General features: G+C 40.7%; 2 protein-coding genes across 2 annotated transcripts; both read left to right on the forward strand.

Moving 5' to 3' along the window:
* Positions 1-2,755, forward strand: LOC6556537 (probable G-protein coupled receptor Mth-like 9). Its single transcript, XM_001983594.3, has 8 exons — positions 1-470; positions 711-1,152; positions 1,211-1,402; positions 1,468-1,701; positions 1,885-2,041; positions 2,110-2,313; positions 2,369-2,448; positions 2,510-2,755. The coding sequence occupies exons 1-8, from the start codon at positions 261-263 to the stop codon at positions 2,542-2,544; spliced, it is 1,554 nt and encodes a 517-aa protein (XP_001983630.1). The 5' UTR covers positions 1-260; the 3' UTR covers positions 2,545-2,755.
* A 1,290-nt stretch (positions 2,756-4,045) lies between these two features.
* LOC6556811 (probable G-protein coupled receptor Mth-like 8) lies at positions 4,046-6,891 on the forward strand. The gene is made up of 6 exons (XM_001983593.3): positions 4,046-4,798; positions 4,865-5,021; positions 5,669-5,860; positions 5,914-6,132; positions 6,194-6,557; positions 6,620-6,891. Exons 1-6 carry the CDS (start codon positions 4,274-4,276, stop codon positions 6,663-6,665), a joined length of 1,503 nt encoding a protein of 500 aa, XP_001983629.1. The 5' UTR covers positions 4,046-4,273; the 3' UTR covers positions 6,666-6,891.
* Positions 6,892-17,583: the final 10,692 nt, after the last annotated feature.

Here is a 17,583-nt window from a genome sequence, read left to right on the forward strand (position 1 = left end):
AGGCCAAAAACCGAGCAGCCAAAAAAAAATAAATGCTTTTATATTTTGAAAACGATCGTTTTTATTTATTTATTTAATTCTCGCGTTGTGACGTCACTCGCACAGTATTTTCGATTTAAGCCCGAAAAGAAAACAATTGCCACACCTAAAGCCAAGCGCCAAAGGCAAACAGCAGAATAATCTTCATCGTCTTCGTTATACAGATTAAAAGCGCAGCGTGTTTAATTGAGGAATTAGCGAAGAGATCTTTTATCATTAAAATGTTTGCAATGCTCGTGTGGCTGATAATTATTGCCACCACAATAACAACAATAAGCACGGAGACAACAATAGCCAAAGCTCATGGAAATTTTCCCTGCCCGTATGCGGATACGGTGAACATTACGGATGGTTTGCGCCTCAGGGATGGATCCTATTCGTTTGCGGGAGTCCTGGTGCCAGCCGAATTGACAGCCGAATATAACTTTAAGGTGAATACCAGCTATGCACTCTACAGCTTAAGAATTGTCTATCAAATGTTAGCTGAGACTCGAGTATAGGTCAAGGTCATCTGCAGATCAAGAGCATTTCAGTGTTCTATATTTTATTATAACAAGCTATTTAAGAAACGAAAGATGCCAGTAAGAAGAATGCTTGATACTTATAAAAGTAAAACAGATTAAAAATATCACAATTTATCAGAATTATCGATTTTTTTAATAATCTCTTAGGTTATCGATGGTGTGGAGTATAAGGCTGCTCGACATCTGCGTGGCTGCGTCTGCCAGATAAAGCCGTGCATCACGTTCTGCTGTCCGCCGGACTTGGTGTTCAATGCGCAGAGATGGAACTGCACTCGGCCGAATCAGGTTCGTCAGATAACGCACATTGAGCTGAGCGCCAGCGGCAATCGGAGTGTGGAACAGGTGAAGATCATGGATCATTTTGTGGTGCGCACAGAGTTGGGTTGTCGCAACAAGTTCGTGGACTCGAATCACGACTCCTTCTGGCAATGGGATCTGCATGCGAATGGCTCGCTGCAGCGGGATGATCGCTTGTGGAGCACCGATGAATACTGCTTCACGCCGCTGGAGCACAACTCAGCCTGGGAGCTAGCACCGCTGAATTGTGAGCGCTTTCAGCGTGGCTATCGAGTGTGGATCTATGCCATATGTAAGTTGAATCTTGGCAGATGTCTAAGGCACCCAACTAATTCTGTTTTCCTTTGCAGGCTGCATTATTGCCATATTGATCAACATCTTTATAATGGCGCTGCTGAGCTCCGTTAATGAGGCACGTCGCAGTCATTTTGGCAAGCTGATCATCTATTATCTGTTCTTTGCCATTTGTGGACACTCCCTGATCGTCTATCTCACCCTCAAGAATCCCATGAATCTATCGCATGAAGCCTGCCGCAACATAGGTTTGTTTCCCACAGCTACTTATCTAAACTGTCACCTGACTGAAAGGTCTCCTTCCTTTTTACAGGTTATCTGGCCTACTTCTTCATCATGTTGTCCTTTGTCTATTTGGCCAACTGCAGTTTGGACTTTCTCTTGAAGTTCCGACTGATACCCATAAAGAATTGGTGGCGCATCTTGTGGTACTCCTTATCCTTTGTCTGTGTGATCGTACTACGATTCCTAGTATCCTTCGCACAGTCCTCCAACCTGCCCAAACATTTGAAGCCCGGCATTGGCGAGGATTATTGCTGGTTTGATGGTTTGTAATCCAAAAGAGTATCTTCGATTTGTCACTGAATGTGTAACGCTTTGTAGATCACATTGCGTAAATGGATACTGATATATAAATATATATTTTGGCTATATTATTTATATATCGGAAAGGCTATTCTAACTTTGCCAAACCACAGTAACATATTTCTTTGCTTTCGTCCATTTTCAGTGCGTCTCTGGGGCATTTTGATGTATTACTATGCACCCATTGCCCTGCTCCTGATCTTTAGCATTGGTTGCTGTCTGAAGACGTATTTCTCTATTTATGAGCTGCCAGCAGATACGCAATATATTCAGGGCACCCAGCTGCGCATTATGAAGACACAGTAAGACAGAAAACTGTAAATCTATATCTAAAATTCAACTATTAATTACAATTTTCTTTTAATTACAGCTTTTACGCTTTTAGTGTGTATTTGGTGGGTGTGTTCTCTGTTTGGGTGCGCGAGATGATTGTCTATATATTGGCGCGAGTGCGGGAACATTTCTTCATCATTGATTTCTGGAGCGGCATTTGTATCCTGGTGCTGGCCATAGCAGGATTCGCTCTGTTGCTGGGCAAGAATATGTACGTCAAGTCCTGGTGGTCCATTAATGTGTAAGTAATCAGAATACTTAATCTTGAATACCTCCCAATAATATGCTCTACACAGCGAAACCAGTCAAACCGATCTGAGCGTTATAAACGCGCGTGTTTATAAATTCGATGAGAAGGGCGATCTCAAATCACCCGGTAAGCAATTATATATAATTTAAAACTAATTCAGTTGTAAATACCCAATCTATGTCTACAGATTCACCTTATAAGCCAACAGTGACATCGCTTTGAATGACAATCGACTGCCTCAAATTTTGCGCGACTGCCAACTCTGTCAACTGGTATTCATATATCATTTGCATATTTATGACACATACTGGTCTTTACTCAGCTTTGTTCTGAGTCACATATTGAACGATAGCACTTAAGCATTATTAAGACTTGTTACATTATACACTTATCATTAACAATTAAAAGTTTGTAACTAATCTACAAATTTGGGATAATTTTTGAATATTCTTTCCAAATCCAGTCAGTAGTCAAGCTAAAGTTTCGCTTTTATTTTGAATTATACACAATTCTGAGTTCAGAAAAAGTACCCGATAAATGTGACAGTAAATCACTTCTTAATGGAACTGTCAGCAGAACCCGATAGCAATCAATGTCAACAATTTGTATTACACATGTGATAAAATCATTACCTCTGACTGCTTTATAATTAAGTAATTTCCTTTACCAACTCAACCTTCCAAATTACACTTCAGTTATAGTAATTTAATTCTGGCGTAGTAAGCCCTGTAAATAGCGAATGAATTATTTGTTTGTTCAAATTGTCCAGTTGCAAACAGGTGACCAGCCCCTAAAACATACCAAATACCCAACAAATAACAAAGAACATAAATTCCTCTACAACTCCCCACCAAAGTAATTCAAGAAACGAACACGAACATTTGAAAAAATTCGTAACGTCGCGAATTGAGGTAGTTAAGGTCGTCGAGTCGAGTTGAGTGGGTCGCATTGGGAACTAGTGTGTCGCCGTATTCACCAGTCAAGGGGCACGCAACAAATGTGCTGTTAATGGTGGCACTGAGTGCTGTCCGTCTCGGTTGCGACCATTTGACGAACTCACGGCATGGCGGTAAATATCTTATTATGGGTCTTCGGCATTTTTGTAGAGTCTCTCGAAACGTTAACTCAACGAACTGCAAATACGCTAAGCGTGCAACACGTTTTTGGCTAATTTGGAATATTTTAAAGGAATTGGAAAAGAAGTGTTCGCTTACAGAGTAGAGAATCAATCTGAATTAACATTATTGAAAGGTTAAGAGTTAAAATAGTAATATAAAAAACTGTTCACATAGAGAAAAGAGAGCCAGTCTAGAATTGAACAAGAACAAAATATGTATAATAATTATAATGATGAAGGCATCTAAAATATTTCAACTGTCAAGTCTAAGGTATCTTATATATTGATACTACCGTTTCTAAATACTGAATATCCAACGATTCTAATAGCTCCAACAAGTCAAGTCTTGCGATATATACCAACATAAATACCCTATCTAAAGTAGAGCAATTCGCAGAGCAAAATGCTGCTCCTCAATTTTTATATGCTCAGCTCCAGTTGGCTTTTTGGTTGTTGTAAACAAATCGCCGCCGCTGTGGCAACAACAACAAGCAAGAAACCACATGTTGTGGGTGTGTGTGGTGTGTGGTGTATATGGGGCATAGACATTGCGTTCCGTTTCATTTTATTCGATTTGGTTCGGTTTGGGAGCAGTCTGCGGCGGTAGTCAAAGTTGAACCTGCGCCAGGTGCGGATGATCTGTTTCCGCTACTCTGCTCGAAGAGCTCTTTAGGGACGTCATCGTGCCGTGTATTAAGAATATTGCTGTGTGTTTGTGTTTTGATTTTAATTGTGGGACTTTGATTTTGAATTCAATACTGGGAAATAAACACACACAACAACTAATTACATATTGGCATAAACATAAACACGGGTTGGCCTTAATGCACCAATATGTCTTCGGCAACGGCGCAATTGTGGCTCATTGGTTGCTTACTAATTGTGAATCAGTGTTGCACGAGCGGCTACCAAGAGGAGGGTCGCCATCCGTGCGCCTTCATCGATACGGTGAACATAACAGGTAGCTACCGCATGGATGGCTCCCTGAACAACTCCTACGTGCACAACTGGACGGTTATTCCCAAGGAGTTCGTCACTGACTACGACTTTGTGATTGAGAATGGCATACGGGTGCCGACCGAGCGGCATCTGCGTGCCTGCATCTGCAAGCAGCGACCTTGTGTGCGCTTCTGTTGCCCCAACGGACAGCTGTACGATCTGCAGGATCACAAGTGTGTGCCACACTCTGCGGAGCATCCACAACCGCCTGGACACAGTCACATGACAGTTGGGCTGAGGAATGGCACGCAACTGCAAATGGAGATTGCATCCAGATTTAGTGTTCATGTGGAGACACCCTGCGATAATATGAGAGCGGTGATCAAAGACGGCGACTACTTCAACTGGACGTTGTATGAGGTGGGATACTAAACAAATACCTGCACAAATCATAGTTTATCATAAGCTCCTATTCAATATCTGCAGGATGGTTCGATAATCCATCGGGAGCATCTGTTCACCAAGCATTACTGTTACACGCTCGTCTTGTTAGGGAACAGGACCTGGAGCTGGCAGCCTTTGGCCTGTGCTCCCGAGAAAATTCACTTTGTTCTGGGCGTCCGCGAGTGGACTTATGCTATATGTAAGTCTTTTAATCGCACTTCTAACGTTTTAGCTCTCTTCATTCCCATAATCATTAAAATGTTTGCGGCTTGCTTCGATAGCGAATCTGAGTGCAAATTCCTTTTGGGGGGGATAGACAAAAATAAACACAGATAGCCAATAAAAATAATTGTTCTATTTTCATGTGTAGCGATTCATCCGATCAATAAATGGCAGATCATTATCTGAATAAATTTATGATAGCCATGAAAACTTCAAGGGAACTGGCCAGCATGCGAACTCTAGCATACATACTATTACTATATTCTTGATAGTATGACCACAATGTTTATTTGAAATGTATTAAGTAAATTCATTTTATGTTGCGGAAATCATACTTCTCCTTAAGGAGATCATCAAACTTACTATATAGTGGTTTTTATTTATATCTGAATAAATTCCACATTTAGGGAAACAAAGATGTAGTTCTAAGACTATCTGCTATCTTCGCAATGTTAATCCTCTTAAAAACATAGACCTAAAGCCAAGCCGTGAAAAACCTACTAGCAATAAGGGAAGTCTATGGTTTTTTAGTCTACTAATATCAACTCCATCACTATCTTTGCCGCTCTGTCTCTTCATCTGGATCAACTCTGTTCAACCTCCCTCCACATCCCTTTTCCTTAGGCCTTCTGATCTGCATTATATCGATGTTTATCGTATTGATTGTGCATTTGGCGTGCTCGCAAATGCGTAATAGTTTCTATGGCGTTGCAGTAAAGGCCTACACAACGTGTGTTATTATTGGCTATGCACTGTTGGCTCACCTCACACTGCACAATCCAGCCAATCTGTCAACAGCTGGCTGTCGGATCATACGTGAGTATAGCACATATAGTATTGTATTTATAGACTAACTGATTGATCTGCAGCCAGCTTTGCGCTGCTCTTCTTGGTGCTTTCCTTCTATATACTGAGCTTCATTTCGTTCAAATTGTATCTGAGCTTCCATGGAGTTGTCCTCACCAAGCTGATGTTCTGGATGATTCTTGGACCGATCGTCCTGATTGCCATTGGCTGGTCTTTCTTTGTGGGCTTTAGCTATCATGGAGCAAAGTTGGTCTTTGGAGGCGATACATGTTGGTTCGATCGTAAGTGAACAAAATATATCAAAGTAGGAGCTTCAAGGATAACTATTTCATTTCTTTCCAGCCCGCACTTGGACGGTTATGATTTATTTCTTTGCTCCAATTTTCATTGCCTGTGCAATAAGCAGTTTCTTTTATATACTCACACTGATTAAGATTGACGATGAGCACGATCACGATTCGGAGAAGAGTTTCGAGTCGTTGGAGAAGAATCGCCTGAGTTCCTTTTGGAAGTTCTTCACCTACACTGCACTCACGTATTTGGTATGCGTCTGTTCCTTTGCCTTCAACTATTGGCGCAAAGAGAAATCGCATTTGAACTATGCCGTTTGCTTTTGCACGGCTTTTCATGGATTTGCGGCGCTATATGCGTTAATCGGAAAGAATCAACAGATTCAGCTCTTTCTGCTACGCATCAACGAAAATAAGTAAGTTCAACACATTCAAATTGATAACAATTTATGTATTCATACATTTTATTTGCTTATAGTGATGAGGACACCTGTGAGAACTCTGTGCCAATGACCATATATTAAATATCAATTCATTTTCACACTGGAACTGCATAGTTTTCTACAGTTGTGGGGTCATTGTGCACAATAAGCCATGCCACAATCCACAAGGCAGTGACTAGAAGCTTTGCTTGCAGTTTGGACACAAACCCAAATTGTCTTTGATTTGAAACGTACAGTTTGAAAGCTTTCTGATAATTAACGGACTTTAATATATTTGAATAAATCATTTAATGCTTAGTGAACAGAATTGTGTACTTTTTCTTTTAAACTAAATTTATACTTTATATTTTAGATAAATCTTGAAATTTGTAGCTAAGATTTTGCTAAGAATTTCCCACCATTATCATAAATACTGTGAAATTAAATTCACTTTATTAATTTCACAAACTAAAAAGTTTATAAGTGTGAGAAAGAGAGCGATGTAGAAATCATATTGTGCATCCTTGCGCATCTTAAATCAATTTAAAATGTAACAAGCCCGAAAATCCGAAAACATGAGTTTAATTCTTTAGAGAGTTCACATTCAACAGATTTCAACAGGATAACAGAATCACTGCAGATGAATTAACCAAGCTTAAAGCGTTTTGGACCAACACACCGCCACCCCACCCCCCATTTACTCCTGCCATTCGAATAGAAATGCAAACACACAAATGCAAATACAAAATTTGTAGCCAAGGCTCATTCGTTCAGCGGGTTTAGCACAAAACCCAAAAAGTATACACAATACATAACGTAATTTACACAACAAAAGCAAACTGCCGCTGGCCCCCAAAAGCAACTAGCTTGCCAGTCCACAACTCCCTGTTCCGCTACTGCCCCCACACCACTCTCAGATCACCCCTTATTTTAACTAGATGCGCCCAGCATCGTTTTTCAACCAGCGAGTTGAAGTTGCCACTAAAGTTACTGGAGTGGAGGTACAGTTGGGGAGGCGCTACAGCAGTGGACCGTGGCCGAGAGTTTTAGCTGTACCCCAACTCTCCTGCTAACAGCTTGGTATATATAATAAGTGCACGCCGATTTTGTTTGACATCAGAGGTCAATGGCCGGGCCAAGAGCGAGGCGAGAGTCAGAGGCGGAGACTGAGTGTGTGAGAGAGAGAGAAGGAGAGAGAAAGAGAGAGAGAGAGAGAGAGAGCGATTGCCTGTCGCAAGGGAATGCCAGGAACAGGCGAGAAACACCCTGCCACATGCAGGCAGCCCTGCATTTAGTTGCAGCCACAGCAGCAGCATCAGCAGCAGCAACAGCAGCAGCAGAATGTAACGGCAGCAGCAGCAACACCAGCAGCATCAACTCACATCCTTTTGCCGCCCACTGTTGTCGCCCACTGTTTGGCTGTCAAGCGCAAGGAATCAAGTGGAAAGTGAAACGAGAGACTCAGCCTTTGCGTTGGTGCTCTTTTGATGTGGCCTCGCCCTCGGCCTCGCCAGCTAGACCACCCAGCCAACCATGCACCACCCACTGATAATTTGAAACGCGCCACGAGAAGCGTTTCATCTGTTCGGCTCGCAGGACGACGGACTTGGCACTTCGGGCTTGTGGCGCCTGCTCTTTTGGCTGGGCATACAGCAGCCAGCTGCGCTATGTATCCATAAAACTACACACATATATAAATATATATATATACAACTTGGATCGATAAAACGTAGTAAAAATTCGTAGTATTGGAAGCTGGAAAAAGGCGGCATCCAGTGCGCCTGCATCCTGAATAACGACAGCGGCATTTTCGTGACGTGCGCACTGGAAATTAATGCGAGGTAGGACATGTTTGGCGCGTTTTTCAAAAGGCACACACATCTCAACATATATGTATATGCATGCGTGTGTGTGTGTGTGTGTGGTTGAAGGCTGCTCACAAATGCAAAGCAAACTCATAGTAGATGCATATCCTTGTGTTGGTGTTGGTCTAATATTGCCATCGGCTGCCTATATTGCTGCAAAGACCGCGCCCCGTTTAGTTTGGGTGTATTCCGACTTCCTACTCCCCAATCCCTCCCTACCAGTCGAATGGCAGTCGTCAGGACATGAAAATTAATTACTAAATGACTTTATGCTTTTTAATGGCTTGCCTGGCAGTTAGAGGATATTAGACAAGCCATTAAATAGCTAGCTATCTCCACCACCCACCAGCTCGACCGCCTTGCGAGAAGTTTTCCCTGCATTGATTGGAAATTTTCAGTTTTTCGTTACTTCCTTTCGTGCTTTCTGTTTCTGTTTTTTTTTTTTTTTTGAGTTGCAGCCAAAACTATTTGGGGAATACAACTGAAAGCAGCCAAAGACAATTTGCAATTAAAGCGATGAAGACTTTAGTTAAATGAAATTAAATTAAGTCACATTTGCATTTTAGCTTTGAATGTTAACTGTTTGCACTTTGAGTCCGAGTTGAGCAATTCTGTTATCATCATTCGTAAATGATCATGAGAGCAAGAGCAAGAGCAAGAGCAAGACCAAGATTTGGTATTCGAACGTACCAACTTTTATGGGTTAAAGAAACTCATTTATGTCATTTTACTGTACTCATGTAATAGTTTTAGTTCCGCTCGATTTCAGATCGTGGGAAGCCCGAACAGCCGTTGCTGTGTTGATGGTTAAATAGTCAGTAAGTTGTCTCATTTCCGGTCACATCTACGCTTTAATGACTTGTTTAGCACCGACAAATGAAATTCTCCAGCTGGTGATTGAAATGCGCGGCACGCATTTCAAATCAAATGCCATAAATAACTTATAATTAAACATTTCGAAAAATTTACAACTCAAATAATTTATGTTCCCTCAAACGCACAACGAGCAATTGACCAGAATTCACCATATAACTTTTATAATTTATGAATTAAGACAACAACGAATACAAAACGTGGACTCAAAATTAAACACCAAACCACTCAAACTGTGAGTTAGTATCTGTGTGCGTGTGTGTAAGTGTGTGTGTGTGTGTGTGTGTGTGAATTGTACGTGTTTGATAATAAGTCAAAACCAAAAAAAAAAAAAACAATGAGCCACAGCACAGTGCCCACTGGATGGACAACAAGGGGGTCCGCGTGGAGCAATCATGAATTCATTCATGAAATCACAGCTCCGATCCAATGTTTGCTTTTTGGTGGTTTGCCTATGAAACTGATTGAAACCGGCGTTGTCAGCTTAACATAGCGCAAAAAACGAACTAACAACAAAAATAGACTATAATAGCTTCAGGAATCAGGTGTTTACCCAACCATCCAGCTTTTGCCAAGCTGGTATTCAAACTGCGGATACCGTGTAAAAGTAATCAAAAATAATCAATTGCTTTTTATTCTTGTAAAAAACTGTCTTACAAAAAATTCAATTTAAATATTTTATAGAACTCGAATTGATGAATATATAAAATTTCTATATAACTCAAATTTTCTCAATCTAAAGTCTTTGCTGAAACTAAGAACTTTATTTTACTGATGATTTGACTACGCATATACCCCTTGAAATATGTTTGACGAATACTGGGTATTCAAAAGACTTTTCACTTTTACACTTGTCGATCTTCAGTTATTTTTTTTGGCTTGTGGTTCGGGTTTGTTTTTGAGTTTTGGGCTTAGGTTTGTGTTTGTGTTTGTTGGTTGTTGGTTGTTGGTTGTTTAAGAGGCACACACGTGTGCTCCCATTTCTCACCTTCAATGACACCTTACCGTAATAATCATGAAGATTATATATGACTTTGGTTTGCTTTACACATTTTTGTTGCTTATTATTTTGTTGTGGTTGCTGTTTGCCTACTTCTCATTGCTCGCTGCTGCCGCTGTTGTTATTTGTGTGTTCGACTCTTGAGATTCATTTCGTGCCTGGCTTAAATGTTTCGTTTGTCCAATTTACGCACTGCAGACTTTGAAACTCTCATTTAGCTCACCCACCAGTTGCGTTTCACTATTGCTTTTGAAGCTGCAAGGGAATATGATCTACGGAATGCCCTAACGGATGCAATTTTTTAGACTAAAACTGATCAAGTGGAAGTCAGTATGAATTTTAAGCTAAAAGCATTACTAAATCTATATGAATTAACAAATTCTTTAGTTTTTAATTATGGAATTGATCAATCAACTCTTAAATCACATATTCACCAATAGCAAAGTACATTTTGAATGACAGATCTCAGCTCAGGCATTGTCTATATAGTTTCGAATGGTAGAGCAAAGTCAAAACAGTTACCTCCAAAAGTCTCGGCTGACATTTATGGCCAACGCGCGTGTAAATACTTAACACCATTTTCTATTGCCGTTGCTTTTGGCTTGAATTGTTTTTCTGGGTCTTTTTATTTTTATTTTTTATTGTATTTTTGTTGTTGTTGATTTTTTTTTTTGTTGCTTTCGTTTTGCTTTCTATGACAATGCGCCAAATCGTTTTAACTGTTAAAGTATGCGCAGTAATTAATGTTACAGAAATGGCACAATAATCTTTAACGAATCAATGATTCTGAAGGTCCATCGATTGAGGGATTCAAAGCGATTCAGATTTCAAATCAAACAAGGTTCAGCACTCAATTAAAAACACTCAAATGCGCCCACATAAAAAAGAAAATGCTCAGATAAGTGACAACGGCAATGAGCTGCAACTGTTGCTCCTCGCTTGCACCATTCTCATGCAACAATGTTGCATATCTGAGCAAACACATCAGCGAACGAGGCCGATGCCGACCACATTTTTATTCGAACGTCAACTTTATGCACTTGCCGAGAGAACTACAACTTGGTCATGCAGTTTGCAACGCATTGAAAAATATATCTCCGAATCGATGGAGTTTATTATATGAATACCTGAGCAGCATCATTAGCCGAGTGGATATAGCTATATGTGTTTGTCTGCAGGTCTGTTTATATACAAAGTTAGAAAGTTTACCAAGATATCCAAACCAAATTCACTATTTATACTTGCCATTATCTTTCTAATATATGGACAAATATCTGTAGACATATGTTCATTGACCTCTGCAAGGGTGTATAATCTTCGTTGTGACTAAGTTCGCTCTGCTTTCCTGTTTTTTTTTTTTGTAGGATTCCCAACACTGTAAGCCTTACGATCTTTTTGCGGGTCAAAGATATTTGTTGTCATTTCTGTTGCTGTTGTTGTTGTTGTTGCAGCGGATCCATTAAGCCAAATGATGTGCAGCCTGCGTTCCAGACCAAAGACTTGCGCAAGAGTGTTGTGATGATGCCTGCAGCCGTCGGGAGGAGTCGCAATGCATTAATGAAGTGATTTGCACTTTTTTGTCGAGCTTCTTTTGACCACCAACCACCAACCAAGCGGCGTAAGCCACCTAACGATTCCGGGAACAATCCCGTCAAGTGCCACAGCCAAAGCCAAAGCCGAAGAGAGCCAGCGAGCCGGCCGAGATTTATGACAGCCGTTGTGGATCCCCGTCACTGTCAGCCAGTCCACCAACAACCACAACAACAACAGCAATATCCTCTTAAGATCACGAGGTTTATGACTTGGTACAATATTGGAAAACAAAGTCTCAGTTTTGGAGTACCCTGCCTAATTGAACTGATCGCGTCGCGTTTGTGGAACTCATCTTGATGAGGGCATTACCGTTAAAGTAATTTGCGTTGAACTTGTAAAAATTTGATTTACACGAAAGTATTATCATAATATACAAATTTAATGATTTCAGATATATATATATATATATATGTGAAATTTTACAAATATATGTATAATAATTGGACTGGATTCTATACAGATATTTTACTAATGAAGAGAGATTGTTTATGAGTTAGAAGGATTTATAATTTCAAATATAGCAATTGTAGTTATCAAAAAAGTGCCTATATCTATTTTGCTAGTGATCGCTGTATTAATTTTTTTCTTTTAATCTGCCAGCTTTGATCGTGATCTATTGAACTCAAGTAATGCATTGTTCTGCTTCTGGCACACGATCTCACGAGAGTGCCTCGACTCCTTTGCCTGGTTGGCTGGCTGGCTGGCTGGCTGGCTGCTTGTCCTGTTCTGTCATCACCCAAGAGCAACAGCATCAGACCAAAACTACATTGTGCGCATAATTCACATATTCACATACATATATATACATATATATATATATAGATATATATATATTTCCATTCCCGTTTCCTAATGCCCCTTTTGCCGTTGATCAGCTCTCGTTTTTTGCTCTGGGCAAGTGGACATTGACCGTCTGCATGGCGAGTCAATGATCTTCAAACGTGTCAACATTAAAAATAGCAACCAAATGCTCCCCAGTTCAACCAAAAAAAAGAAAAAAAGACAAACACGCCAAACCCGCAATTCCCCAATCCCGCAATCCCCATTCCCAGCCGTAGTCGCAATCGCAGTCGCAGTCGCCGTCGCAGTCGCAGTCGCAGTCTGGTGCCCCAGCCAAGTCAGATATGTAGACGTGCAGACGTTCGCAAAATGCCAAACTAAAGACCAAAGACACAATCCCAACAACAACAGCAACAACAACAACAACAACAGGCGCAGACATGGCAACAACAACAACAAAAACAACAGGATGTTTGGCGGCGCTATCAACGAAATTCCAGCATTTGATCGGGCAAAAGAACCGAACGCGCATCGTAGAGGATCGCAGACAAAATGCAAAGAATCAAATATTATACACACAGATAAATATATATATATACATACATATATATATATATATATAAATATGTATATACACATGTTGAGCAGACTGGGCACAAACTGACAAAGCCATTAATTACTGATTGCCGATACTCGCCGACGACGCTCCACGCTCAATGAAATTTGCAGACACACACACTTGATGGGGGGCTGTGTGTGGACAGGGGTAGGGGGGAGGGGGGGAGTGTAGACGCTGGCGCTAAGCGAAGCAGAAAAAAGCTGCACACAGACACAAGCATAAATCAGATTGGCTTTTGGATGTGCAACCCCTACGCAGACATGTGTGTGTCTGTGACCGTTATGACTTCCGCTCGAGATGAGCTCAGCGATCGCAGTTCGCAGCTCGCAGCTTCTCTCAACAACAAGTCAACGATCTTTGAGTCTGCACTTTTCAATAAACATACACACAGCTCACACACACACACACACAAATATATACACCAATGTGGACACACACACATGGAGAATCGCTTGTTTATTCGATATGCGGCATTGTCCTTGAGTGTTTAGTCAAAATTTATGAAATACATTGAACTCCGGCCACTAAATTAGTCAGTTAAGGCAACAAAACAGCAGCAACAAAAAATAAAAAAAAAGAAAGAATCAAAAATCACAACAACATCCACAACAACAACAATATAAAAAGGCAACATGACAAAAGTTTTGCCGCGCGTCGCATTAACAAATATTTCAGTGTGTTGCATGTGTTTCTTTTTGTTCAGGTTTTGTTTTCTTATTGCTGTTGTTGTTGTGTATGTCATTTATTTATTGAGTGGCGCAAAGACGCACTGACTCTGAGCTGTTCGAGTAGGCGTGGCAGCAATCGTTCAATCAACTCGTTGATCTCAAAGGCCAAATTCAAAATTCAAAATGCAACGTTCGTTTTTTTCTTGAATGGGCAACACACAACACACCAAATTGAGATATCATCGTGTGTTTTTTGGGTGTTCTCCGAATGAGCTTTGCATATTTGTGCATAATTATTGTGGGATTTTCCATACACTGACTGCTACTTGCTGCCTTTACTGAAGTTCAGATTGAAATTCCTGATGAATAAATAGTGTTTTGCTAATTTAAATGTAGTATTTTGCTAGTGATGAAAATGACGAAGTGAAAATGACTTTTCAAAATCTATTGAGTTATGACAAAAACTAGATAAGTGGATAGTTTAGACCGATTCACAAATACGATGCCATTTTTACATAAAGTTGGTTTGTATTTAGTATTATTCGAGAGGTCAAACCATAAACAAAAAGCTTTTTCTTCTAAAAATCGGTTTGGGTCTGACAAAGTTATAGAAGTTATAAGAATTTCGACTGATCTCTCATTATTGCATCATTTCGGAGTTGAAATTGCATTTACAACAATAAACTTAATATAATTCTAGAGGTCAAATCCATATTTGTAGTCCAAATTAGATTCTACCATCTCAAATCAGGAGCGTTTTCTTAGCAGACAACAATTTACTTTTGTGACATTTTGCACATGCATTTTTTATTAAATATTTGTTATTTCTTCAGCTGTTTTTGTAGCTTCTTTTTTGTAGCTCTCGCATCAAAGTTCAAATCGCCATTCAGGGTTAGAAGTCGTTTGGGTTGTAACATCTCCCATGTTGGCCATTTGGTTTCACTGACAGCAAAAATCACGTCGCAGCTAATGCATTCCCAAAACTGCAGTTGTGTATTGGCCACCTAGGAGGGGGGCCACTTGGCACTTGGCAAGGAGGTGGACGGTTTACTGGTCCAAATATGCTTGGTAAGCTAAGCGTTTGCTAAACTTTGTCCGCAGCAAAATGTTTGTCTTTGTTTACGCACAGCGCAAAAAAAAAACAAAAAACTGCATTAAACTTTTGCGCAACATTCTCAACTGCAGCAGCTTATTTTGTGCTCTGCACGTAATTCATATTTATGACGCTGTTCCGGCGGAATGCTAACAAAATGCGCCTCAAAGTATGCAGCATTTTCACAGGAGGTGTGGCAATGTGAAACGTAAAGCGCGGAAAATGGCTGAACGGGTGAATGGTAGTGGAAAGGGGAGCGTGGAGCGGGGAGCGGGTGGGGTGGGAACTTTGCTCAATTTAAAGTCAAGTGTCAACGCAAACTCCTCAAAGGGGATCAACAGCTATCGACTGTGCAGGACCTCTTTGGCACTAGCACTCTTCACTCGGCACTAACCCTCCTCCTAACCCTTCCCTCGCCCAGTCCTGACTTCCACTTGGCTATTTGCACGCTTTGACATGCAAAACGCGCGCTTCATTTGACATTTTTCTTATTTCTTTTTACTTTTTACTTTTACCAGTTTTTTTTTGTTTTTTTGTTGTTTTCTTAACAACGTTGGCAATACGACCGAACCAATTTGCCAACCCCCATAGCTCCCCAACCCCATTTTGAGCTCTTGTCTTGTTTGGTGTTTGCTGTTTCTCTTCAAACCCTTTCATCAAAGGCATCCATGTCTAACGGTCCACGGCATTTTTTGCGGTTGCTGTTAATATGATTTTCCGCCAGCGTTTTTCTTTAGCTGTTTTCCCTACCTTTCTCTACTTTTTGTATTCATAGTTAGCTTCTGGGTTTCATTTGTATTTTTTTTCTCTATTTTTTGTTTGTTTAAGTATCCCATTTTCGGGGCGAGGCAAATGCATTGAAATGAAATGGGAATGAAACAGCTGGAAAATGCAGTTTTCAACTATTTCAACAAGAAGGGAAAATGTTTAAGGTTCTACTTGCTGGCTCCTTTCCCTGCTCCTTGATGTCTCAATCGCAACCCTTTTTCCTTCTTTTTTTTAATTACAATCTGGCAATTAATGTTTTCTACTTTCTTCTTTGAGTATCCCTTAGCAGATCCTTGCATCTTGTTTAGAGTTACGCGCACTTCGGGCCCTTGTCAGGGTCTGCTAGTACATCAAGTTTAGCCGGAAATTGTCGCCTCATTCAACCCCTTATCACTCATAATTCCGTTGCCAGCTAAGTAATTGGTGATTTCTCATCACCATCATCATCAGCATCATCGTCATCATCATCATCCTTGGCCACAATTTAGATGCTGTTGTTGTCAAGTGAGCCAGCGCCTAAATAAAGTCCACGCATAGCCTCAGTGCTCAGTCCACAGTCTGCCAAGGGGATTAAGTGTTACGGCAACGACTTGTGCCTGTTTCCCCCTCTCCTTGCCCCCCTCCCCCTATCTATGAGGTGGTTAACTGCATAACGAACTAACGGTTGAGTACAGTGATCACACGGAAATTAGTACTTCTGGCCATTAATCTAATCCGGCAATTAGACTCGTTACTTTCCATGCCCTAATTGGGAATAACTTGTTTTTATTTTTAATTATTTCAATAATTGCTATGATTAGTTTTTGAAAATAAACCCTTACAAATGAGTCTAGAGAAAACCCCTAATTGAAAATACAATCCTTTTTTATATTCTTTTTTATAATTATATTGAAAATGAACTTAAATTGATTCGACAATCATCATAAAATATATGTTTAATATTTGTCTTAAAGCTAAAATTTCTATTTTTTTTCTTTTTCTATTCGTTAATGATAATCAGCTCTAAATCGTCCTAATTCGCGGGTGTTTACTGTACTAGCAATGCTAGGCAATAAGCGTTAGAATGAATAAATAAGGAAATCAATTGTTATGGCGGCAACTGGTATTAATCTTAAGGAGACCACAGAGGAGACCTCCCGTAGACATTCCGGGAGTCAGTGCAGCAGCAGCAGGAGCAGCAGCAGGAGCAGTAGCAGGAGCAGTAGCAGGAGCAGCAGTAGGAGCAGCAGCAGTTGTTCAAGTCCAAGTTGAGTTTGGGGCGTGGCAGTTGAGCGGAAAATGGGACAATGCGCTTTGGTAACGAGATTCGCCTGGCATCGGGAGCAAAGCAACAACAACAACAGCAACAGCAACAATAGAGCGAAAGGCAAGCGCAAAGCAGAAATAAAATGAGAAGCAGCAGCAGATGGAGCAGCAGAAGGAGCAGCAGGACGATGCCAAAGTACAGTCAGCGAGCGTGGAAAACAACAACGGCGGCCCATAAAGACGTCTGCTGCAGCTGAGGCAGGCGGGGCTGGCAGGGTGTGGCATGGATGTTAACAGCCAACAAGCGCCCAAACCACCCACACAATCCAGTTGAGGCCCACGACGCAGACGACATCCTTGTGACTCGACATCTGCCCTAATCATCAGTCCCGTTACGCCCAACCCTCCTCCTCAAACACCACCCACACAAGCCAAACCGTTAGTTTCGTGAAAGCTTTTAGTTGTCTGCAAAATTTTCGGCGCCCTTTTTTTGTTTTGTTTTTTTTTGATTTTTGT

The sequence above is a fragment of the Drosophila grimshawi genome, unplaced genomic scaffold (genome assembly GCF_018153295.1).
Source record: "Drosophila grimshawi isolate 15287-2541.00 unplaced genomic scaffold, ASM1815329v1 contig_44, whole genome shotgun sequence".
Classification (NCBI taxonomy): Eukaryota; Metazoa; Arthropoda; class Insecta; order Diptera; family Drosophilidae; genus Drosophila; species Drosophila grimshawi.